General features: G+C 42.7%; 1 protein-coding gene across 2 annotated transcripts in view; it reads right to left on the bottom strand.

The window, feature by feature from the left end:
- Positions 1 to 674: 674 nt before the first annotated feature.
- The window catches only part of CDH20 (cadherin 20), a 118,441-nt gene continuing 95,812 nt past the window's right edge, over positions 675 to 23,303 (bottom strand). For both annotated transcript variants that reach the window (XM_069808935.1, XM_069808936.1), the window contains exons 7-12: positions 18,722 to 18,975; positions 15,058 to 15,194; positions 12,401 to 12,522; positions 10,394 to 10,511; positions 3,656 to 3,907; positions 675 to 2,183 (exon numbers count right to left, since the gene is read on the bottom strand). In XM_069808935.1, the coding sequence (XP_069665036.1) occupies positions 1,684 to 2,183; positions 3,656 to 3,907; positions 10,394 to 10,511; positions 12,401 to 12,522; positions 15,058 to 15,194; positions 18,722 to 18,975 (1,383 nt within the window). In that variant the 3' untranslated portion in view covers positions 675 to 1,683. The remainder of the gene's footprint in view (positions 2,184 to 3,655; positions 3,908 to 10,393; positions 10,512 to 12,400; positions 12,523 to 15,057; positions 15,195 to 18,721; positions 18,976 to 23,303) is intronic.

The raw sequence follows: 23,303 nt of genomic DNA, 5'->3' as shown, positions 1-23,303 counted from the left end.
GGGGAGAGTCCTTAGCTAGAAAGAAACCTGTGAATGCCATTACAGACTGTTCTGCTTTCAGAAGCCTTTTGCCACCTTCCATGAAACTTGTGTTAGTGTAACTTCCCTGGCTCTTCCCATTTACACATGCAAACAAGATAAGATCCAGACTCAAAACTTTGATTGCAGAGTAAGAATGACCATAAATGGATATTGCATGTTACAGTTTGTCATGTCTCTGAAGGCATGAGATTCTGTCAGGGCTGTGTCACTGGTTTCCAAGCTTCTCAATGCCCCAGACATAATGTTTCAAAAAAATCAGCCAAGACTTTCTTGTGACTTTAGCATGGTTGGAATAGAAAAGTAACTAGTCTGGTGGGCTGCACCTGGGCTGATTCATTGCTAAGGAAAATGTCCAAGTGAACAACGATAAAAGAAGCAGACAAACTGTTTGAACCTGCAAAGTGAAGGCTTGTCTCCCTGACACGATGCTTATGAACTATTTTTTCTTGATGCTTAAGGCATGTAAAGCCACAGATAAGCACTAACTGCTGTGTGTAAAGCAGTCAATAAATTGCCATCAGACTTTCCCTTCTGTTTAACTTTTATTAAAAGAGGTGCTAAGGTACTGTACTGTATGCAGTACATCATATTTATTACCAAAATTAACAAATATACAAAACTTATACATGTAATTTTCTTACATCCATTTATTGGTCTATAATACTGCATTTGTTCAAGTAGGTTATCTACAGTATGTAAACATCCCTTGGATTGACCTCACACAGATTAGGAAAGCCCATCTAACCCATGTAGTTACCAAATATAGCTTTTTCTTTTTTTTTAAATTTATTTGGCTTTCATTGGTAGAATCTAATCTTCACATTTGGCACGTGGAAGAGACATCTACAGTGCAAAAGAGGCAGATTTTCTGGTTTTGTTCTGAGCAGTTTAGTGGAGTCATGGTTTTAAAGAGCTGAGAATAAATTTACACAAACTTGATAGGAGACAGATTAGTGTTAACGCCAATGACTCATAGATCAGCCATTAAACTAGAGCAGAAATTCAAAGCCTCTTCCCCAGCCCTCTCAGCCAGGTGGAAAAAAAACCCTCAGCCTTGTTTCTAAAGGATTAAAAAAGGACTCTGTTAGCAACAGAGAGAGGAGGTTTAGTTTACAAAGAGCTCTCTGAGTTTCCAGTTTCAATTTTCTGCTTTGTGGGATTTTTTTTTTTCTCTTGTTAGCAAGCAATTGTTTTTCCTTTTTAATGGGGAGAAAATAATCATTGGGGAACAACTTTTCTGTGCTGGCCATTTTTCAGTGAGTCAGAGATTACAGTTGGAGTTTACAGATCTTTGAACCCAGACGCGTAGAGCTCAGTAAGCTGCCGTGTACAAGGGAGCGAGAAAGGGAGAGAGAGAAAGAGAGTAATGTCATTATATTCCAGGCGTGGAGCTTTCCAATTTTGCTGTAAAAACCAGGAAAAAACTTCCTTCTGCTTCTCACTGTTTCAAAAACGTGACTTAATGTAACTGAGTAAAGCTGATCCAGAGAGACCTTCATTCGCACCCTTCTTCCCATTCTCATCCAAGCACCGTATTGCTATTTTTTAGGAGGCCTCACCCATGTCCATGGAAGCATCTGATGAGAATGGACCTAACCGGACACTGTTTCACATGGAAAACCCTATGCCATTCCTTGTCCATTACCACAGAGCCCCGCTGCTGTCCGTGGCACCGTACATCTCGGCCAGCTTTTTGAAGCGCGGCCCCCAGTCCGTCAGGTAGTCGTAGCTCTGGTCTGAGTCTGTCGTCACCGACTGTAGGGAGCTGAGCGACTCCGCCACCGAGCCGTTCCCTTCAAACATGTACGTCTGGAGGGAGTCGAAGGGAGGTGCCCACAGGTCCATGTCAGCTTCATACAGCTTGGCGAGCACGTAGTTGTGGACGTTGTTGTCCATGACGCACGCCTGAGGCACGTATCGGGAGAGGCTCTCTATTTCAGGGAGCATGTCCTGCCGGTTTTTCACCACCAGCTGGGCCTCCCGTGGGTTCCACATGGCGGCGATATCGAAGGCCTCCGTGTCCTGCTCCCCGCCGCCCTCGTCGTCGTACCTGACGATGTTCTCGTGGATGTTCTCCTCCTCGTCGATGATGTAGGGCTGCTTCCGCTGGCGCCGCATGGAGAGGATGAGGAGCACCAGCACTGCAGGAGGCAACCGAGACACCGGGCTGTCAGCAAGGGGGCAGATCTTGCAAGGGCTTCAGATTCTCTGCTGCCCTGTTTTCCCCTTGGTTAGCCCAGCCAGCCCCTTGGATTTAAAGAGCTGTGGTGTTTGCAGGTAGAGGTGTGTAGAAATCCCCCACCCCCCAGTCAAAATTAGTAGCTTGAGGTCCTGCTAATCTGTCCCTTTCCTCACCTTAATTCTTAACTCTTGGTGACACTTAGGACATGTATATCCAACGGTGCTTGCAATGCACTATAGCGATACTTGAGCTACTTCTAGGCTAGCCAGATCAGTTATCAGTAACAGTTTATCTGCAGCGGCACCCAGCTCCATAGAGATATTTTTTTTCCTGCTGTGTAACTGGGTTTTGCAGCCTGCTTTGGGGATGCCTCTTGGGCTGGGTGCTGCATATGACATAGATGTACGGTGCTGAGACACCATGATGATATGTCTGCCTACACAGCAAAATGCAGAGCTAGCCCCTTAGTCTGCTCCAAACCATTTTTTTGTTTATCTGCAAGGCTCCTGCAGTGCTGCAGTGCTGGCGCTCCTCATCCTCTCCATGCTGCTTAGCATGGGGAGAAGTCGTCATACAGGCACCAGAGCCCTTTACTATTGAAAATGTGCCATCAGCTGGTGACTGTATTTCCAGGGCTAGAACTCAGCATAGGTTTTGAATGCTGAAATTTTGAACTGAGGTGTCTAGGCTCCTTTGAAGAGCCAGAATTGAGGAACTTTAAAAGAATTTTTCCTGTATCTTACTCCACTGCTCCTCAAACTGGGTCCCCTGAAATTTCAGGGAATGTGTGTTTTGAACTAGTATCTCATGACTCGAGAGAGTAAATGAGGGAACTGAAGTTCTTTTGATACCAATAGCTAACAGTGGACATAGAAGGTCTGGGCAAGTAAAGGATGAAATTTATTTGTGGAGACAGAACACATGCAAGATGCTCAGCTCCTTTACAGCAGCACAGGCACCATTTAAATGTAGTGTCTCAAGGACAAAGGAGGGAGGTGGGGATATCTCCTGCCAAAAGACAGGAGGTGGAACTGGGCTTACCACTCCTGTTTCCTGTGGGAGCATATGGTCAGAAACTGCTGAAGATGAGAAAGTAACCTCTCCCCAGCTGCAGCTCTCAGTACTTCCTCCTCGCATACCCCTTCCAGGAAAACAGGGCCATACCAGACACCCTGGCACTTTAGGCATCTGGAAGAAATATTTGCAGGCCATAGTTTTCCCTCATTCCTACACCACGGAGTCTGAAGCCATATGCAGCTGACTACACCACCTAGTCCTTGATTTGGCCCCTTAAGTATGTGTGTGTCTACATATAATATATACATATACATAGATGTGTGTGTGTGTGTGTCCTTCACCTTTCGTGGATCAGCAGCCCCCTGGCCAGAACTGAAGAGTTTGTCCCCTCTCAAGAAGAAGCCAAGGGTTTACCTAGCAGGACAAAGATGCAGGCGAGGATCGCAATGAGTGCTCCTCTGCTCAGGCTGACAGGGAGGACGTAGGTCTCCGCGTTGCAGGACATCACCATGCCGTCATCATCGCAGCTGCATACGTGCACGGTCAGTGTGCCCGTGCTGCTCAGCACGGGGCGGCCGTTGTCGCTGATCAGGATGGGGAGGTAAAAGGTGTTCTGCTCATGTTGTCTGAAGCCAGAGCGCCTTGTCAAAATCCATGCCGTATTGTCTAAGAGTAGAAAATAAATGGAGGGAAGAGCTTATATGCAGAGCAAATACATTCAGCAGAGAAGGAAGGTTAAAAGAATGAGCCCTACACCCACATCCATTTGTCGTCTTTCTTTTTTTCTTTGTTTTTTTTTATCAGTTTGTCACTAATCAGCATTTTGCCACTGCCTCCCCTATTCCAGTAGCTTCTCAGGCCATAGCTCCAAACCTGCAAGGCATACACACCTTAGGAGCTGCCTTTACTCCTTCTGACATAAAGTGCCCAGAGCTAACTCACAGCCTTCAGATTTAGCTAAAAGAGCTTTCAGAAGGCAAGACAGAAATAAACAGTTGAAGGCAACTTGTTGTCCCTGTTTGTTCACGCTCAGCAGCTTTTCTAGACCTCACTCTCAAGCACTGCCACCATTTTGAAGAAGCTGGGGTATAACCCCTGTGGACAAGTTAAGGTATTCTTTATGTTTTTTGATACATGGCATGGTCGTCTGCTTGAGGCAACAAGAAGGCAAAGGAAAAAAAACCAGCTTGCTATCCTAAACCAGCAGCAAGTTGAAAATTTGCAACTAAACATTTCTCAGTGAAATACATGCAATTTCACCGGCACTTTTGCCATTGAAAAAAGTCAGAATGCTTCATGTCATCATTGTCAGAATTATTCTGCTTTGATTTGACCATTCTGCTTCATTTATTGTGACTGCCTGTTTTTTATAAGAACTTAAATTAAAAGGAATCAAAATGATGCTGCTGAAACAAAATAGTAAGAGAGTGACTTAACAGACAGTTGCTGTTGGTCATTTCAAGGGAAATTCCTACCTTTGGGGTCTTTTCCTTCCATATTCAACATGTTTTTTAAAATGACAGAATTTCCCAGTGGCATTTGAATTCCTGTCTACCCCCTCCCTCAAATTCCTCTGACTGTGCACTAAGTTTCCTAATCAGAAAGAAATTTGATTCAGGAATTTGTTCTTCTCTGTTCTCATCTCAGGAATGCCAAGGCAAAATCTTTGGACACCAGTGATGATTTTGTCAGTGCTGACTTCCAAGCTTTTTGGCCTCAGAGACTTCTGGAAAGGGCAAGACTGAGTGTCTCCAATGTGATCTGGGCCTCCAGGGAATCTAAAGGTACCTGCAGGAAAATTTGCCCTTCTTACAAACATGTCTGCAAATCTTGGGCCAGCAAAGATAAATGGGGAACACAGGTACTTTTTCTCTTTGGCAGACCTACAAGCCCTGACCCCGTGCAGTGATGCTGTGTGATTCTTGGGAGCTGAGCTTCATGCAGTTTCTTTTATTACTTGGTTTTGTTTCCAGTTCCCTTGGTTCAAAGGAGGTCACAGTCTGGCCATCTGCATCTCCAGGTTTTTACTGGTGTGCATTTGCTATGCCTGGAAATGCAGGATGCCAATCAGCTACTCCCAGGTGGATTGGCACAATGGGACTGCTACCTGGAAATGGCAAGAAACCTGCTGATCGTAAGTAGACTGTGAAAACCACAAAATATCAACAAGGGATTGTTCCATTTCATTATTATTTTCCTGTCAATTCACTGCTAAAATTTAAATCTTGGGTGATTTTCTTTACTGCAGAGACTCAGGCTGCATGCAGATAAATCAGCTGTATCATCTGTTGTAGTCTGAACATCAGAAATGATTTGATGGCTTTTAGGAGTTAAATCAGAGTGTTATATACAGCCAGCTATGGAATATATGCAAACTCAAACTAGACTTGCTAGACTTGCCTGCTAGACTGAAATTGTGCTCCAAGTTCCATACTTTGTGCTGCAGATCTTATGGCATCAGACAGTACTGGCACACATAAGTATTGAGATGTTGGGCTCCGCAGTTCATGAGATCAGTTTGAATTTGTGACGTGTTTTTAAAAGGAATCTCAGGGTCTTTTATTTCTTGCACGTCAATGACACTTCAAGCTTTTACTCTGAAAGTGTAAAATTCTGAAGTGTGCGTGCATGTCTGTATGTGAATATATAGTGAAATTGTAGTGTCTTGTTAAATCACATGATCCCAAGAGCTGGAGCTTTGAGGAAAAACCACCAGGTGCAAGATGAAATCCCCAAAGTTGCTTAAAACTGATTATGTGTCAGTGTTAACTGATTTCACCAGCCTTTGATATGCCCCGCAGCTCTGAGTATGTGCAGTGGGTCTGGACAGACATAGATAATTTTCAGGAACGTGTCCCAAAACCCAGCAGAGAGCAGCACCCTGCAGCTCCCATGGCTCCTGGGCAAGGGGTGTGCTGCTGACAGGAGCCCTCGCCTCCCGCAAACCTCCCCTTCCTCTCTCCTGGGGCACACACAAGAGCTTTCTCTCCCTCGGTCTGTTTATGTGCCCTCTGGTATGTGGTCCCCAGCTATTAATACCACATCTTTTCATCACTGGGCCTGGTTTAGCATGAGAAAAAGCAGCCCAAAGGGCAGAACATGGCAAAGTGCCTGCATTTATGCTATGTCAATGGAAATGTCTGAGTCATCTTAACAGTGTAGTAATTTGGTTGCATTTCTCTTTCTTGGGTGAAAGATTCACTCTCTTGAAACTGACTTACAATAGAAGTCACAAATTCTATTCGGGTGATAGCAAACCTTCATTTTATGTAAAACTGCTCTTTGTGAGGGAAAAAGACTTCATTATTCTGAGCTGGTCATACTTTGCTTGTAAAAGAAGTCACAAGCAGTGTACTTGACTGAAGCTGTGCAAAATCAGCTAGTGAGAGATCTCAAGTGTTTTTTAACCATAATTCTTTTTTTCAGGCCAAACCCTCATTTCTATAATCAAGTATTGAAAGATATATATGTGTGTGTATATATATATATATATATTTTTTTTTTTTTTTTTTTTTTTTTGCTGTGATGTGCTGACCATATCACCCAGGTCTTAAATGTTCTTGGTGATAAAGTTCTCCTGGTGACTCTTGGCATTACATTTTGGTCCTTTTGTTTTGTTTTGCTTTGTACTAGGCAGGCATCCAAATCTTCCCTAAAGAATCGCTCTACCTGTTACTCTGCAACTGCAATACATTGGTGCCAAAGCTTGTGGTGTGACTCATCAAAAGCCAATGTGATTTGACGTGCTACTGCAGTGCGAAGGACATGCTGGAATGTGATGCAGCATGGCAGAAACCGGAATACACAATTTTCTTCCAAATTTGGTATCTGCTAAGCCCCGGCCATCAAGAGAAGAGGGCTTGTGAGGACATGAAAACCCCATTATATTAAAAAAAAAAAAAGCAAGCATGATAAGAATGCACAATATTTTTGCATCACAGCTTCCAACACAGTGTCTTTGGCTCACAGAGGGCTGGATGGTAGCATTTAGGTACAACGCTGGGCAGAGATACTGAAGATTGCAGGATGGTGGGTCCCACACCTGTGTGATCAGCAGGAGGTGAAACCTGTACTTCCCGCGGGCATGCAGGCTGGTGTCTTCATGTGGTTGTGAGAGCAAGCCATGGAGCATCTCCTTCCTGCAGTTTTATGCCCCCCTGGAAGTGATGTACCTCTGTGGAGAGGTCAGGGGAATCAACCACTGTGTAGGTCCAAACCCCGAGATGAGAGCTAACCACGCTCTTCTCACAAGAAGGGCTTGGTGTCTTTCTGTATGCATCTGTACAAGAACTGGGGATGATTAGCCCAGAAATTCTGTTAGTTTTTAAAAACTAATTGTAATAATTATGAATAGTTAGGAATAATATAGAGAAATATTTCACCAGGTGTGGGAGAAAGAGCACAAGGAAGCAGGCATTACAGACACCTCCGGCTTGAGGAAGGGGTCACATTTGTTCTTGGGGATTTTCAGCACACTGCTTTTGCATTCTGCCAAAGTGTGAGGTAGACCACAGTTTTAGGGAAGGAAGGAAGAGCTAAAAATTTTTCTAGGACAAATTCAAATGCAATGGGGAGGACTGCCAGAAGTTTCCAATGATGGGCCTGGCAGTGGTATGACACTGATGCCTGCACCCATTAAAATGGCTGCTCTCTTCATCAGTTCCTGGTACCCAAAGACAGAGGGCAGCAGTTAAGGGTCAACAGAAGATCAGCTCAGAGTTGCATTAAACTTATTTCATTGTTCATCCCCTTCCTACAGCAAGCCTCTTCTGCCAACTTTTTCTCAGCATAATCTGACCTGGATTTAGACGCTGGGGAAGATGGCTTGCCAATGCCCTACTTCAATAACGGAAGAGATGGGAGACCCCAGCTCAGTTCCCTGCTTTATCACATATATCCTCTACGGCCTTCGGAAGACATTTAGGCCCAGATCTTTGCAGATACTTACATGTCTACCCGCCACTGATTTTCCTGAACTCAAAGGGAGCCAGGCGTGTAAGTAGCTTAATTTCTTCTTGTCCCGGATTCCCGTCTATAAAGTGGAGAACAATAGGATTTCTCTGTCTGCCAGAGATACGTGGAGAATGAATAGACTGAAGAAGTTCTCAGAGACTAAAATGACAAGGGCCAAAGAAATATGTAAAACAGCTCATCAGAATGCAAACTGTGGTCTATCTGTTGCTCGGTTTAAATCAAGGTTTTAATTCTTGCCGGGAAAGCTGCACGTCTTGCACTTTCTCTTACTGCTATATTGGACAACCAAGTAATCAGCACAATTGCTAATCTTAATAGCACCTTCCCGCAGCCTGGGAAGTGTTGCTGTCTCGTGTTTACGTGCACAGGCTGTGACTAGCAAGGTGGGTTCTATTTCTTGTCTTGCCACCCTGTGACACAGAGTATAGCTACCCCCTCTGTGACTAAGTCATATAATTTATATAGTCCTTAGTGGTCCCTAGATGAAAATATAAATTATTTTTAGTGAAATGATTACTGCACTCTAAATTGCTGAGGCAGTAAATTAATCCTTAACGTGTATATTTCAAGTAGTCAGTGGTTTGATACTTAATATTTTTATTTCAAATTTGTAACCAATGTTACCCTAAGCTTCTTGTGATATATATCTCTGGAAAACTGGTATTTTACAGAGAGCGGGAGGCACAGCCATTCAGTCACTGCTGTCACTATAAATTATCGCAAGTATGGCCTTAGACAGAAAAAGTGCATCTGATGCTGGGAATTTTGTGAGTTGCTTTTTTTAGAACAATGCCTTGAGGATGAAATGAGCCTAGTTTGCCAAATGTTTTAGCAATAGTTGTGTTTTATTTGTTCACTTATTTTGGCAATATATATTCAAAAATAAAAAAGAGGGAGACAATGGGAGAGAGAAGGGGATAACAATGCAAGAAATTGTGTGGGGAGGCTTCAGGGACACTGAAGAGAAAAACAATAGACACAATAGAAAAAAATTGCTTTTGGAATGAAAAAGCATTAGCATGCTGTGGAGGAGGGCTCCAGACTCTGCAAGTAGCATGTTTTAAGACATATTTGGTTAGCGAAGGCAGGGGCTTCTTTATTAGCCTCTATGTTGCTCTTTCATATGCCTCCAGAGGCACAGACAGGGGCTTATGGAAGTTAGCGTGACAAGGAGGCATGTATGGGAGCAGGGACAGGCACTCTGCTTGGGGACCGGCCACAGATGCTGCAGGTGGCCAGTCTTTCTCCCCATTTATTCTGGAATCGCATGCTGATTTGTGGTACTTCACAGACTAAACTCCTACTGAAATCCAGCCCCCTCATACTGACTTTCAAAGCTCTGCACTAGGTCACTCAAGGTTGTCCCTCTTTCCTGATGAAGGCTGGTGTGGACCCGACCTCAGTGCTGCTGTCTGCCTGTGGAGATCCTCTATCAGCAGCAGTCATGTGAAGGCCTGCCACAGCGGGGCTTTTCTGCAGGCTCCAGAACCACCAAAGCTTCTCCAAAAGAAGAAAATTCCACTGGTTAGGATACTCAAATGCCAGTGCTTTGCCATGAGTCTTCCCACTGGTGTTTCAGTTTCTACTTAGCGCATCTTAGGCAGACTTTTAGCTGTACGCCAAGTTACCCCTCTAAGGCTCTGCATCTCCTCCCTACCTCCCTCTCTTCCCTAGGAAAACAAGGATATGCAAAGAGGAAGAAGAAAAGTGCTTGGGGGAAAAGACTGGAACAGTACAAGAACCTTCCCTTTCTGTGCCTGGGAGAAAACATGAAGAGTACAAAAAAAAGAGCAATGTAATTCCCTTCAGATTTGTCTCCTAGTTCCAGTTGCTATCCTACCTTTAAGCATCTCCTTTTGAACGAATGCAATTTCCACTCCGGTAATCCGAGATGCCTGCAGCCTGACCACAAGACCTGAATTTGCACAAAACACTGGCACATTTCCTCGAAGAAGAAAAAGGGGCCTATTGCTAGAGAATATTTATAGAGAGGAAAATATCATATAACCTTCAAGTGTATTAAGTAATACGTCATTTTATCACTGCCTTTAAGGAGCAGGTGTCACTTGGTATTATTTGAAATGGCAGTCTTATCACACACTGTAAGACACAGCCTCTCAAGTCCAACTCAGGCATTAGAAATTAGAGTAGCTAACTGTCTGTGTCCACTCTGATTACCTTGATTGTCCCTTAGAGTAAAGTTGGGGTTGTTGGCTGCCTCCGGAGCCAAGCTGTAGTAGAAGTGCTGACCCTCCTGTGGGTCATCCTTGTCAATGGCGCTCACTGTCTGGATCAGCTACAGAATATGAGAACAAAGCAGAAACAGGTGAGAAGCAAAATATATATATAATGTAAATAAACAAACAGGTAACGTATTTATATATATAAATATAAGCAACTGCAGCATTTGAATGAAACTGTCTTGCAGAGGTACAAGAGATAAATCATGAAGAGACTCAAGACCTTGCAGGCTTCATTTATTTTGTTATGATCATGCAAATCACTTTTATACAAAGGAGGACGTAGTCATTTTGCTTCAAATAACAGACACTTTTCTGTCATACATCCCTATCTTCTGTTGCATGTTTCTTTTTTCTTCTGAGGGCCCAGGGTGTTCAGAAGATTCATTGTGCATTAGAGAGCTTGTAAGAAAGCCCATACTTATTTTCAGCTTAATTTTTCAGGTGAAGAAGGATTTCAGGTGATTATTTTATCACTCTCTTAATTTTAAATCAATTAAATTCTTCCCAAGATGTCAGCGGAAAAGAAAGAGAGAAAAGGCAACCATGCAGACACTCCGCATATGCAATAAATAACACCATGGAAAGAAACTAAGACAATGCTAAATCCAGAAAGAGATTTGTCACCTCACCTATAGAGGCTTAGTAAAGTAGGTCTATCAGCTTGAAGCACAGTGAGCTATAGCTCTGACTGAATAAATATTCTGACATCTTTTTAGACGAGGAATAAATCTTCATCTGGATTTTTGCATTCAAAAGTTATTTTTGGATTCAAAGGGAAATGACAGACCCATAAAGTCTTATTCACCACCTTAAAACTGATTTCAGAACTTTTCAAATGTGGTAACAGAATTTGGCTTTCTCCACAGAAGGAAGTAGTCCAAATTAGCATGCATTTCTCAGAAAGCTTATTATTTAGGACACTGACCCTTCAAAACCAGGAACAAGGCTAGGCAATGATTTCTATTCCCTATATTATTAAGGACCTCTGTAAATTAGTGAGATGAAATTATCCTGTATATGACTGTTGTGAGGACAGTTGTCCCAGTGGTGAGTAGCTATTTCATTCTGCTTCACAGCAAACTGGGAGAAGTTCAGCGAACACACAGTGATAGTACTAGCATAATTTTTCCTTCACAAATCATGAGTGGTGCATCTATGTTTAAACTGTGCTAGTCAGCTTTTCATTAGGAGACACATGTCCCCACCGTGGACCATGGGTGGTGAAGCACCAGGTCGCCTCCCCATCAGCGATCAGCAGTAGAGCTTGCACCACCTCCAGCGAGGGAGAACTCATGTCCATCTGTGACACAGGTAGACCTTGTTCAAGGGCTTTGATGGGGTTTGGAAGGGAGAGGAGCAAAGAGGCTTCACCACTTGCTTGGAGGTGCTGGTTTACAGTTTGCAGAGCGGCAAGTTCTGTGTTGTCTATGACTCTTTGTCATCTCCAGCTCATGGCAGAACAGATTCAGTTTGGCACCCCTTCGAAGCTGATGTAGTATGTTATGTCCAGCTCCCATAAGTCCGGAGGTGCTTAAGGCTCTTATAAATAGGGTCTTTTAACAGTAAGCCTTGTCTGTCACATGTAGGCCGGGCTGACTCCGTGGCACTTCTCATAACACTTCTCCTCTCTTATGCTGCTACAGGACACACTTGGTGTTTGCCTGCTGGCACCTGCCCAAAGGAAGGCTTTATTTCAGCCATGAAGTGTATTGCGCAGTGAGCCTGGAAACTACTGCGGGAGAAAAAAGAGGTGCTTTATACGATGCTAATCCTGGTGAGATGTGCTTGCCTTTGGAAAGCAGCACAAGCAGCTGCTGACGAGAGTTCACATGAAACGTGTGGTTAGCTGAGCCCTCTTTCCAACGCTCACCCTTTCTGGCACGCTGTCTCTGTGTAGGACAGCATCCCCTCCCCAACGCCTGGTGTTACTAACGTTTCTCACCTGCCCTGCTTTGGCGTTTTCACAAACAAAAGCTTCGTAAAACCGTGCAAACTCTGGCGCGTTGTCGTTCACGTCCAGGACTTTCACCGTCACAGAGACGCTGCCCACCTGCGAGGGGTTGTCTGGAAGGAGGAGGCACGACATAAAGAAAGGCAATATTCAGGAAGGGGAAGGGGCTGCTCCTCGCTCTGCTCAAGAGGTAAAGCAGCTTTTTTGCTACTGACTCACATTACATGACATTTTCCCATCGGGAACTGCAGTCACTTGTGGGTAGTGTGACTCGGAATGAAGTTGCAAATGCTGCTCTCTATCTATCCTGGCTTCCCATCTAATCACATCTTTTTCAAACAAATTCCCTTAAAGGCTTCAACCTGGTTCAGTCCAATGGGACTATTTCTATAACAAAAGTTTTAGACAATGCCCCATACTTTTTTTTATTGCCCTTTGACTGGGCAATACTGTTTGTTGAGCCTTGGTACTGGTGGCACAAATTAGGAAGGGACTCTTTTAAGGGTAGGCTTGCTGTTTAGAGCTTGTTGAAAGTGGTAATTCTGCAGGTCAGATACGGCTTTGTTCAGAATTTATGTTCCTTGAACTCAAAAATAGTGTCTTTGTATGGGGGGGTGTGTGTGTTAAAATGTAATAACACATGAAATTGTACAGAAAAGCTTTCACTGAAGCTTAAAATTGCAATGAAAATTTTACATTCTGCATGACATCATTTGTGATATTTCTGTCCCACTGGTTCATTAGCTTTCTTTGCCAGTAAATCCATACATCATTCCACATATCTTTACAATTCCCAAACTAAGTGGCCACAGAATAATTTTTTTTTTCTTACTGTATTTTTTGGCCCCCAAACATCTTTTTTTCCCTTATCTAATGATAAACTCTAAGAAGAAAGAAAAAAAAAAAAGAATTCATTATTAAGAGGTCAGAAAAAGTGCAAAAATCCAGAAAATTCTTAAAAATTAGTGTTCTCATCTTCTTTTTAGCCATACCACTTTGTGGATTTATCTCCAGAAAGATCTCTCTCTATAGCAAGAAATGATATGTTCATATAAACAATAGAGAATTCCCTTACACTCTGGAATTTTCTTAAATGTTCAGTGATGTACTGTATCCATAATGTGTCACATTGTAGCACTGAGATAATACTCTTAAACTATATTGTTTCTCCCTGATTTATAATTTAATCCTTCAGCTTCCTACTTATCCATACATACCTTGCTAACGCACCTGTCATTGTGGCAGATGAATGTCTTCATTTACACTCTTAGTAATATTGATCTAACTTTTAAAACTAGGAGCTTTATTCAGGAGTGCACAACTATGACATTTTTGAAACTATTCACTGAATTAAAATATTGTGCTGCACATGTTCAGAGCAAAACTGACAGAGGATTGACAAAGGATGAGTCAAAGGAAGACATGCCTTCATATTGCTCTCACCCTCGAGTGCTGCTACAGGGGCAGCTTTGAAAGACTCATGTGTGTATGTGGATTTACATGGAGTTGCAATGGCCATTGGTGGCTGAAATTAAAACTACCTTCAAAATAGATGGGCCTGAGTTCCTATTGTGTCACCGACCCAGTCTCAGTACTAAAAAGGGGACAGAAAGGCATTGTGTGCTGGAACAGCCTGCAAATATGTGGCAGAGTCACCCTGGCTCTTGTGAAATATTCCCTCTACTAACTTCAAGTTGGCTGATTGCATTTTGGGCAAGCTTCTTGAAACTTTTTTCTCTCAAACTGCCCCATATCTCTGGTACAGCCTGGATGTGCAGGGAGCTCTCTCAGATGTGAGGAATGACTCAGCTATTGGCAGCAAGCTTCTGAAAAGCTGCTGCCCCTCAGCAGATGAACAGATCCTGAGCAAAAGCTATGTGGACCAAAGAGATTTCAGGTGAAGATTGCGTGAACCTTTTATTTTATTTGCTTATATATCCCAAGCTCCTTTATGAAGCTCACATCAAGTTAATATTTCAAACTTAGCTAAATTTTTCATACTGACACTATGAAATGATCAGCATCTCCTTGTTCTCATAGTCTTCATAAATACCTGGCACGGATGAATCCTGAGATGTGTTTTAGCTCATTGTAAAACTCCAAAGCATAACAAGTTCAGCATACTAGAATATTCCAAAGCACTATGGCCCAAATTATTTATGCAGCAAGCAGATGGTGATGACATTTACTTGCTGCTGAACCAGAGCAGACTTCAACTAGTGACCTAGCAGTGTAGGATCATTGCTGCCTACCAGTCCCTGCACCACTCAATCCTCCCAGGTAGCACTGGCAGCTCTGGCAGCTGTACAGCCTTTACATCTGCTTTAGCTGCCTAGCCCTTCTGAAGAGATAGAGTTCTGGCAGAAACCCATCAGGAAGGGTTTTAAATAAATCCCTGGAATACTAACAAATTGAAAAAGCAGCACTCTGCATTTAATTGCCAGCCTCTACTCCTCCCACCACCCTGTGAAAAGGAGCATAAAAAGTAAATAAAATGCAGCATTCGCTTGTTGATGTCAGAAGCGTAATTCAGTTAATACGGCTTCCCACACAGTGCATAAGAACATGTGAATTGCTGAATTCAGATCTCTCAGCCTGCTTTGTCTATTCTATCTCTTTCATCTATGTACAGTCTGCATTCTCCTTACTCAGCTCCATGGCCAGCACAGTGATGTTGTGCCAAGAAATGTCCTCCCGGTCAAGAGGTCTTGCAGTCATCAGTGCTCCTGATGTAATGTCGACATAAAAGAACCGTCCTGGATCACTGCTCCTGTCAATTGAGTATCTGCAAGAGTACATATTAAAAATATTATGCAACCCTTGTCAAAACCGTGTGTTATAGCCAGCGTAGTACCCCAGCAATGAGAATACTGTCATACACAGCAGATCCACATTCTTCCACAGCCTAGTTATGTACTCCATTGACTTGTGTAGATACAGAGTGAGATGCTCAAAAAACTAGGAGTTCATGGTGCTAACGGCATTTAATGGTGAGTACTACTTGGATGGAGCTGGAAGACAGGAAGATTTAGAGGAAGAAGCCTCAAAACAAGGTACAGCTCAGCACAGGAACCTCTGCTTTACAGAGAAAATCTGTCAGTGAGGAGTGTGATTTCTTTTACTAAGCAAAATAATTACACCCTTTCATTAGGAACAATTCAGACAGGATGAAAATGACTGTACATCAGCTTATTCTCTGGGCACCTAGGCTGATGAGGAGGAACTGTTCCCTTCCTCATGCTTTTGTATTCTGTCCTCCTTCAGGGGAATAAAGTCCACCTGCGCCCTGGACCATCCTACTGATTGAGCCATGTCAGCGCAAGGGGGATGATGAGTGGCTTTCTCATATCATCCAGGCAGAAAAACAGCTCCCTCGGTGAGGTTGATTCATCATAATTACTGAACCTGCCTGGCCAATATCATGTCAGTTTAATGCTGGGAACAAGCTTCTCGCAACCGTGAGCAGGGGAGCGTGGTGGTACCTGCAGTCCAGAAAACTCGGACAGGGAGGCAGCTGACTGACAGGTCTCACTGCTGTACTTGGGCAGAGGGACCATTTCACAGGGTGTGTAAAATACTCAATACCCTTCACATGCATCACCTTGCTCTTAACAGTAGATGTATGAGTTGCCTTCCTAGCTAACTATGTTAGCATGGTAAGAGATCCTTTGGCAAAAGCCGCATATGCGCCTATGTAAATGCCACAGCCCAGAACAGAGCCCAGGCATAGTCTCATTTTTGTTGGTTCTTTCTTCAAAGTTGATGGGAATTGCAAGTATTAGTCATAATGAATGCTGATCAGGGCTCTTTCTACTGAATTTTCTCCTTTCAGCACAAATGCATTCACCGGAACAAGCATGCCAGCCTGATCTTTATATAGGGACTTATTAAACTGGGATATAAATTACTATTGAGCTGTGTTGTTGGGAAATTCTTTTACACCTATTTTCAGAAAAATCAAAGAGCGTAAGATGGCAGGTTTGCTTCCCTTTCCTTCCCAGTACTTCCCATCTCTTCTTAAATAAAGAGATTTCTGAGGTATTTGATTTATTTAGGAAATAAGTATGAGTGTTGCTATATTTTGCTGTAATAATTATTCTTGTATGAGGGTTATAAAAAGAATTTCTCCCTGACAGTTTAAGGCCAATGAGTATCTGAAATTGAATATGACCTTGTGATTAGTGGTGTGGTATTAATCACTAGTGTCAAGAGGCACAGGTGGAGTTTTGTCTGGATTCTCCATGTAAATTCTGTTAATAATACCTGCTCCTTCACACTCGTTTCCACTGTACTCTTTAGGCAATCTTCCTGAATCACTTAACAACAATCATGGCATATTTCCAGCCATCAGAATTTCACAGTGGGGGAGTCCAGATACTGGATGCTGGGAAAATGAGGATTTGAGAGTTTCCTTGTGTTTAGTGAGCCCTTCCAAAATGTGTCCTGGCTTTTCCATACATGAAAAAATGGCAACAGAAGGGGTCAGGTCACAGTTTTAATTTCAGATGGATTTCAGCTTGTGTAACAAAATACATATCTGGGATTTTGTTTTTTTATCTTGCTTGCTCTGTGCAAAGTGAATGCAGAGCAAGCCTAAAACATTGCCAGACTGATACTGCATAGATTTGGCATGGATAGAGGAGACCACATGAGAGGCAAGGAGTACTAATTCTTAACATCTGCATTTTAGATAGCATTACAAATGATATTTATTCTTTTTTCCCCTGTTTTCTCTACCCCAATCATTTACATTTGTACATAATAGGTGTGGGGGAGGAAGGAGGGAAGGAGGGAGGAAAGAAAGGAAAGTGGGAAGGGAGAAAGATGGGAAGAAAAAGAGGAAGAAATGTGGGAAGGAACGGAGTTACAAAGGAGTCTCTGCATATTTGCAACTTTTTTTTATTTTAAATATATCTTTGGTGATGCATTCTGCGCTTTATAGAGTGCTGTTTCATCAAGGGTAGTGACTGGAAAGCTCTGAAGAAAACTAAGAAAAACCTCATTAAAAATAACAATGAACACTTCTACCCTCTGATAGTCCGCAGAATTATTCTTACACTACTTTAAGCAGATTAGCACAAAGCTGTTTGCACTGCACTGTTTGGATAATGCTAGACAGTAATCAGCAAAATAGGATGCAAGTGGAAAAAGTTTAGGCTAATGAAATTGTGTTGCAGACAGTATAATACTTAGTTTTATTGAAGAATTTGAGACAGTGTCATGAGACGTATGATAACCTTATAATGTAGGTAGAAAAGATAGGTATATTAAGGTAGCAGAGATGAAAAAAATAATTAGAGCAGCAACACAGAAAGCAATATCATTAAGAAGAAAAGGCTTTGTGTCTGCTCAGATCTCCTAACTAAAGCCCACAGAGTGGCTCATATAGATTTAACTTCCTTCAAAAACTCCAAATATTTGATGTTTTGGCTCCCTCCTGTATTTCCCAGGACTGTTCCCGAACGTAGACAATTCAGAAGCTGGACTGACGCAAGGCTAGGCAAAGAGCAGCTCAACACCCAAAGTGTTTCTTGGATGACAGAAGCAGCCGACCTGCTGGGATTATTAACTTGCAGTCACTCCGACTTTCTGCAGATTGTGAAAATTAGTACGTGGGCTGGCCTTGGAGAAAAACAGTCTTCTCTCATAAACTGGCCTGGCTTGGCAGCCACTATGGAAAAGAGTGCTGTGATCACACAGATCTGCTCCTTCGGCTCCTTGCTGAGTTGCAGCTACAAAGCTCCCATGGCTGTAAATACACCTTTACCTTTATTAACTCCTTATGGGAATATCTAGCTCTGCAGGTTTGACCAGACACTATATAATTTAGTGGTTCATTAATACTTATTAGTATGCATTCATTCTACTCCAAAAGTAGCTCTGTATTTGCGCTGTTGACAAAGGCAGGCTTTGAAACAGAAGGGGGAGAAAGGAGAAGTGAGTTGATTACTTTCCTCTTGGTATGGCAGCAGATTCTCAGTGATGCTGTCAGGTTTTGTGCCAGTAAAGGCACGAGGGTCTGGGGTTTGTTTTTAATGTACCCTATCAGGACATGCCTGACCAGTTCATTGCAATGCTAGATGCAGACGTTCTCCATACCACAGAAAAGGCAAGGGTGAGCTCCTGCATTGCTTTGACAGTCGTAGGAGAGCCCCTCAGTGTGTGAGATCTAGTTTGACTAAACCCACTGATGACTACTACTGGCTAAATAGAGAGTTTCCCTCCCACCAGTGCTGTTTCAGCCCCATCACCACCCCACCAACCGGACGTACCAGGAGCACTTCTGGGGGAACACACAAAGATGGGACAGACCTGATGGAGTTGTTGGTCACATCGGGGTCCTTGGCAGAAATGATCTGTATGGTGGTTCCAATCTCCACGTCCTCGGGCACTTCCACAAAGTAGAAGCTGGGCTCGAACACAGGAGGTTCATCTACATCCTCCACACTGATGTGGACGGTGGTGGTGTCACGGAAGGGACCCAGGTTCAGGAACCTCATTTCCAGGTGGGGGTTGGCACCCTCTACTTTCAAGGTGTAGCTTTTCTTGCTCTCAAAACTTAAAGGCTGAAGAGAAAAAAAAATCTGGCATTAGGCACACTAAGGCATATGATTTAGGCCATATAATTTTAATTTTCAGAAGTAAAGGATGCCCTCTAATATAAACTGATGCTTCTTTTTTAAAATAAATCTTTACTATGATTTTTAATCATAAGGGTAACAAAGGTAAATATTTGCAGATGGAGACAAAGCATTGAGTGACAGTAGTATTAGAAATGGCACTGTCTACACCTTTTTTTTTTTTTTAATTTAACAGTTGAACTGAAAAAACCAGGAAAAATATTTGCAGATCATTGCAGAATACATATTCTTTCATTATTCTTGCTGAAATGAAAATTAAAGCAGCCACACCACCATTGCATTGTGATTCACCCAGTGTGTTTCATGCCACTCTGAGGAAAATACAGGCAGAAACAGACAGTATGGGAGCACCTGAAAATAAGGTAAAGATACAAAGAGTCGGTTTCTCAAAAATGAGTCCTGGTGGCAGGGACAAGGATGCGCACCCATGAGGTGGAGGTCCTAGTTAGCATCCTCTTATCTCCCTGAGCAGATCAGAGTCTTGTCTCCAGAGCCCTGTCTGCCAAGCTGCTAAAGGGCTCCGGTGGGAGCAGGGGACAGGGTCAGCCTCTCTTGCAGGATCCTGTACCAGTTTTTATCAGTAATCCATCCTTCTAGAAGTGGGGTTTTTCTCCTCTCAGTAAGTGTCTTAAACACATGTTCACAATCCAGGTGTGCTGAGTGCTAGGATTGGAATCTCCTCCCTGCCTAGAGAATAGTTTAATTTCAAAGCATTATGAGGTCGTCTGACCTCTTCCTGTGGGAGCTCTTCTACTTTGTATGAAATACTCAAGTATTATTTGAAACAAGGAGTGGGAATGGCTTTTATTCTTTTCTTTCCTGAGATAATGGATAAAGAGGGGGCAGCTTCCTCTGTTAGTAGTTTCATGAATTTTATTTCCTATCTAGATAAAACTACTTACATGGTGAACATGGATATAGAAATAATTAATGCTGACACTGAACTTTTCAATAAATAAATTTTTCATTTCCCTTCCCTCTTCTTTTCACAGATCCCTGAAGAGAATAGGGCCTCTCCAAAACCCAATTAGAACTAAATGGAGAATTCCATATTTAATGTGCAATTTACCAGTCTCAATAAGAGATGACTAAAAGCACCTGAAAAACCAGAATGACAGTATGGAAGGGCCAGTCCAACATATACAAAAAAATTTCACCAGATGAAGTACACCTTACAGAGGACACAGTCATACTTCTCAGGCTGCAGTTAGAAGCTACAAGGAATCTTGCTATGGTTAAATGGTCACAACTCTTTACTTGTATAATCTGAGGAGTTTTAATGCTGAAAACCAACACAACTGGATCCCCTTAGCTGGCACAGATCCTGAGCAAGACAAACTTTGTACCAGAAAAGAAATGGCCCAATTCTCAGGGTTGGCCAGTGGGACATACTCCTTTTTGTTACATGAATGGCTTTCAAAACGTGGCTTTATTCGTACATATGTGTGGAACTACCATGCACAGCCTTGGTTCATTTAGACTACAGTAAGATCACTGCTGTTCCCATCCAACACCTTTGCTTTTCCTATTCAGCTCTTTCTTTTTGAAGACGTACCACCAGACCATGGCAAGGAGATGGGCAGGAAAACAGAGAAGAAGGAGGATGCCAAAACAACTGGAAGCCAAAGGTGCAAAGATCATTACTGTAGCAGTGAAGTCCTCCTTGGCCAGTCATAACCCATCTCTTTTCCGCCCTGCATGATAGTGCAGCTGGCCAATTCTGCAGCCATGAGATGTGTATTAGTTTAAGCAACATCAGCAGAAGTTTCACATGCTCAGGCATGGCAGGAGTATGTACTATGGGCCTCAAAACACCCCCTGAATTCGGTGGAGGCTTCAGTACTTGTCTACTGCCACAACAGCTTCTTTCTTCAGAAGTGGAAACATTGCAGTGACATAAAAAAGCTCACGCTTTCACAGTAAAATTACCAGTAAGGATGTCCTGCATAGGAACGCCTGATGAAAGACCGGAGTTCTTGAAATTATAAAACTAAAATTCACTCAGCATTTAGTACATTGGGGTGAGGAATGAAGACCGGAATGGGAACTGGTTTTCTTGTGCTGGGGAGATGATGCTCCAGTGTTACTGGAGATGCTCTGCAGTAATACAGTATGAACTATGCAACCTGTGGCAGCAGGTACGAACAGATGATCTGAAACTTGCTTCTGCTGCCCTTAGTTCCACTTGGTAAATCAGTGACTACTGCAGGCATAGCACTTGTCAGCAAGGATTTAGCTAGATCTACAAACATATTACCCATTACTGCAGAGTCATTATGGTCTACCAGTTGCATAGTTATGCATTGTAAAAAATAGCAATAGAATATATTTACATGACTAAGCAACACTTATTGTCCATCTGGCAAGGAATGTGCAATGCAAAGCTGCCTAAACATATACTAAGAAAGAGGCCATTGTATCTCATGGTTTCTCATGTGAAGAAAACTATGTGAGAAATGTTGCACATACATACACTAAAAAGCTAAGTTATAAAAAGAGCAGTTAAATCACAGAAACACTTAATAACTATAAACCCCAACTGCATTAGGAAAAGACTGAATCACCTAGTTAGAAAAAGTGAGAAAATCAAACAAGTGTGCAAGGTCATCACATTTTTGATGCTCCTGAGTTCAGATACCCTCAGTTTGCTCTGGACGCCTTCATCAGCAACCATGGCTTTCCCTCCTGATCCTCTCGTGTGCCAGTGCCTCAGCACCGCTGCCCCACCTCTTCAGATTTGTCTTCCATGGGTGCGTTCAAAACTCTTTCCAACACTTGTCTCATGGAGAGGGCAAGCAGGTTGCCTTCTCCTACGAACCGAGCATGCTACAAAACACAGCCGAGAGGAAAGGCAACCCGTGGAAACCTCTCCTCGTCTTCGTCTGCCTTCCCCCAGTGCTGAGACAGGCACCAGGAGGTGTGCCATGCAGGTGGGATTTAGCAAGACCTGCTATGAGAAAGTGATTGACGGGGCAGTGGCCGGGGAGGAGGGCAGCACAGGGGTCTCCTGGGCGCTGGGCTCCGTGCTGGCTGCGTAACCCACCACTGTCTCACCCGGGCTGTCCTCCTCCGGCGTGAGTATCAGCCTCCCAGGCAGGGAGCTTTGAAGGAGCTCGTCAGGAGGTGCTCAACATTTTGTGGGGTTAGTGGGCTGAGACAACCGGCCACAACACCACAAGCAGTGGTCTTATCTGTAACTGTAAATTCTGACTTTTTGATGTCCATGATAGAAGTGTTTGTTATTTTGTTTGGGAAATCTGTCTAGAAAAATGAAAGAGAAAGTTTTGCTTTCTTTCAAAGAAGATTTCATTCTGGGTTTAGAAATTGTCTCCCCCCCATTTTGATATCCTTTTATATCAACACCAGTTGAATCTTTTTTTTGCTTGAGTGGATCCAAAGGACAACTTTCCCAATATTTGGCTACTGATAATCATAACATTACTAAAAGCTACAGTCATATATAGAATTTTACAAACATTTATGTACAGCAGGTGGTTTGAGCAGTATGTACCTGATGCCAGTACATATCTGGTATGATTGATGACATAAATTTTTATAACTTCTCCTGACATACATGAACATCTAGTAAAATTGCATTCATAATAACAAAAGTCAAGCTTATTGACACACTTACTCCAAAGAAACTATTTTCTTTCATCAATAAATAAGTGAAAAATTACATTAGAGTTTGCATTCAATATCTATTTCATTCCAGCAAACATGCTTAACTTTAGGGACTAGTGTGCATAAACAAGAGTTGGAGAGAGGTGACCATAAATACATGCTTAAATGCTTTGCTGTAGGGCATAGAGGCTTGCAGGGTCAAATCTCTCTCATGTGTTGTTCCATTTTAGTGCACAATTTAGTCCCAGGCTATTTAAATGGAGACCATACTTCCTTATTAGTACACTAGATATGCTTAGGCAGAAATATGGTTACAATTTCATAACCTAGAAACAGAGTTGAACTTGTAGCATTTATGTAAGATTGTAGAATAAATATCCTATAGCAGGGAGTCTAAGCAAAATACTCGATGCCTTTCTGCATAGCCTGGGGTACAGAGTACAAGCAGTTTCACAGCTGCCATTTTAGAGACAGCTTCTTCTAGCCTAATTAGCATTTATGGATCTTCAAGCAGCAATTAAAAAAAAACTGCCTAGGTTTTATTGGTTTATAAATAATTCTAAGTCATGCTTTATTATTGTTTGTGGGACACCGGAGTGAAAAATGTGTACAGTTCAAATGCAAATATT

This window comes from Haliaeetus albicilla, chromosome 21, assembly GCF_947461875.1.
Source record: "Haliaeetus albicilla chromosome 21, bHalAlb1.1, whole genome shotgun sequence".
Taxonomy (NCBI): Eukaryota; Metazoa; Chordata; class Aves; order Accipitriformes; family Accipitridae; genus Haliaeetus; species Haliaeetus albicilla.
Note: the sequence above shows the minus strand (reverse complement) of the source record. Positions and strands in the feature narration are given on the sequence as shown.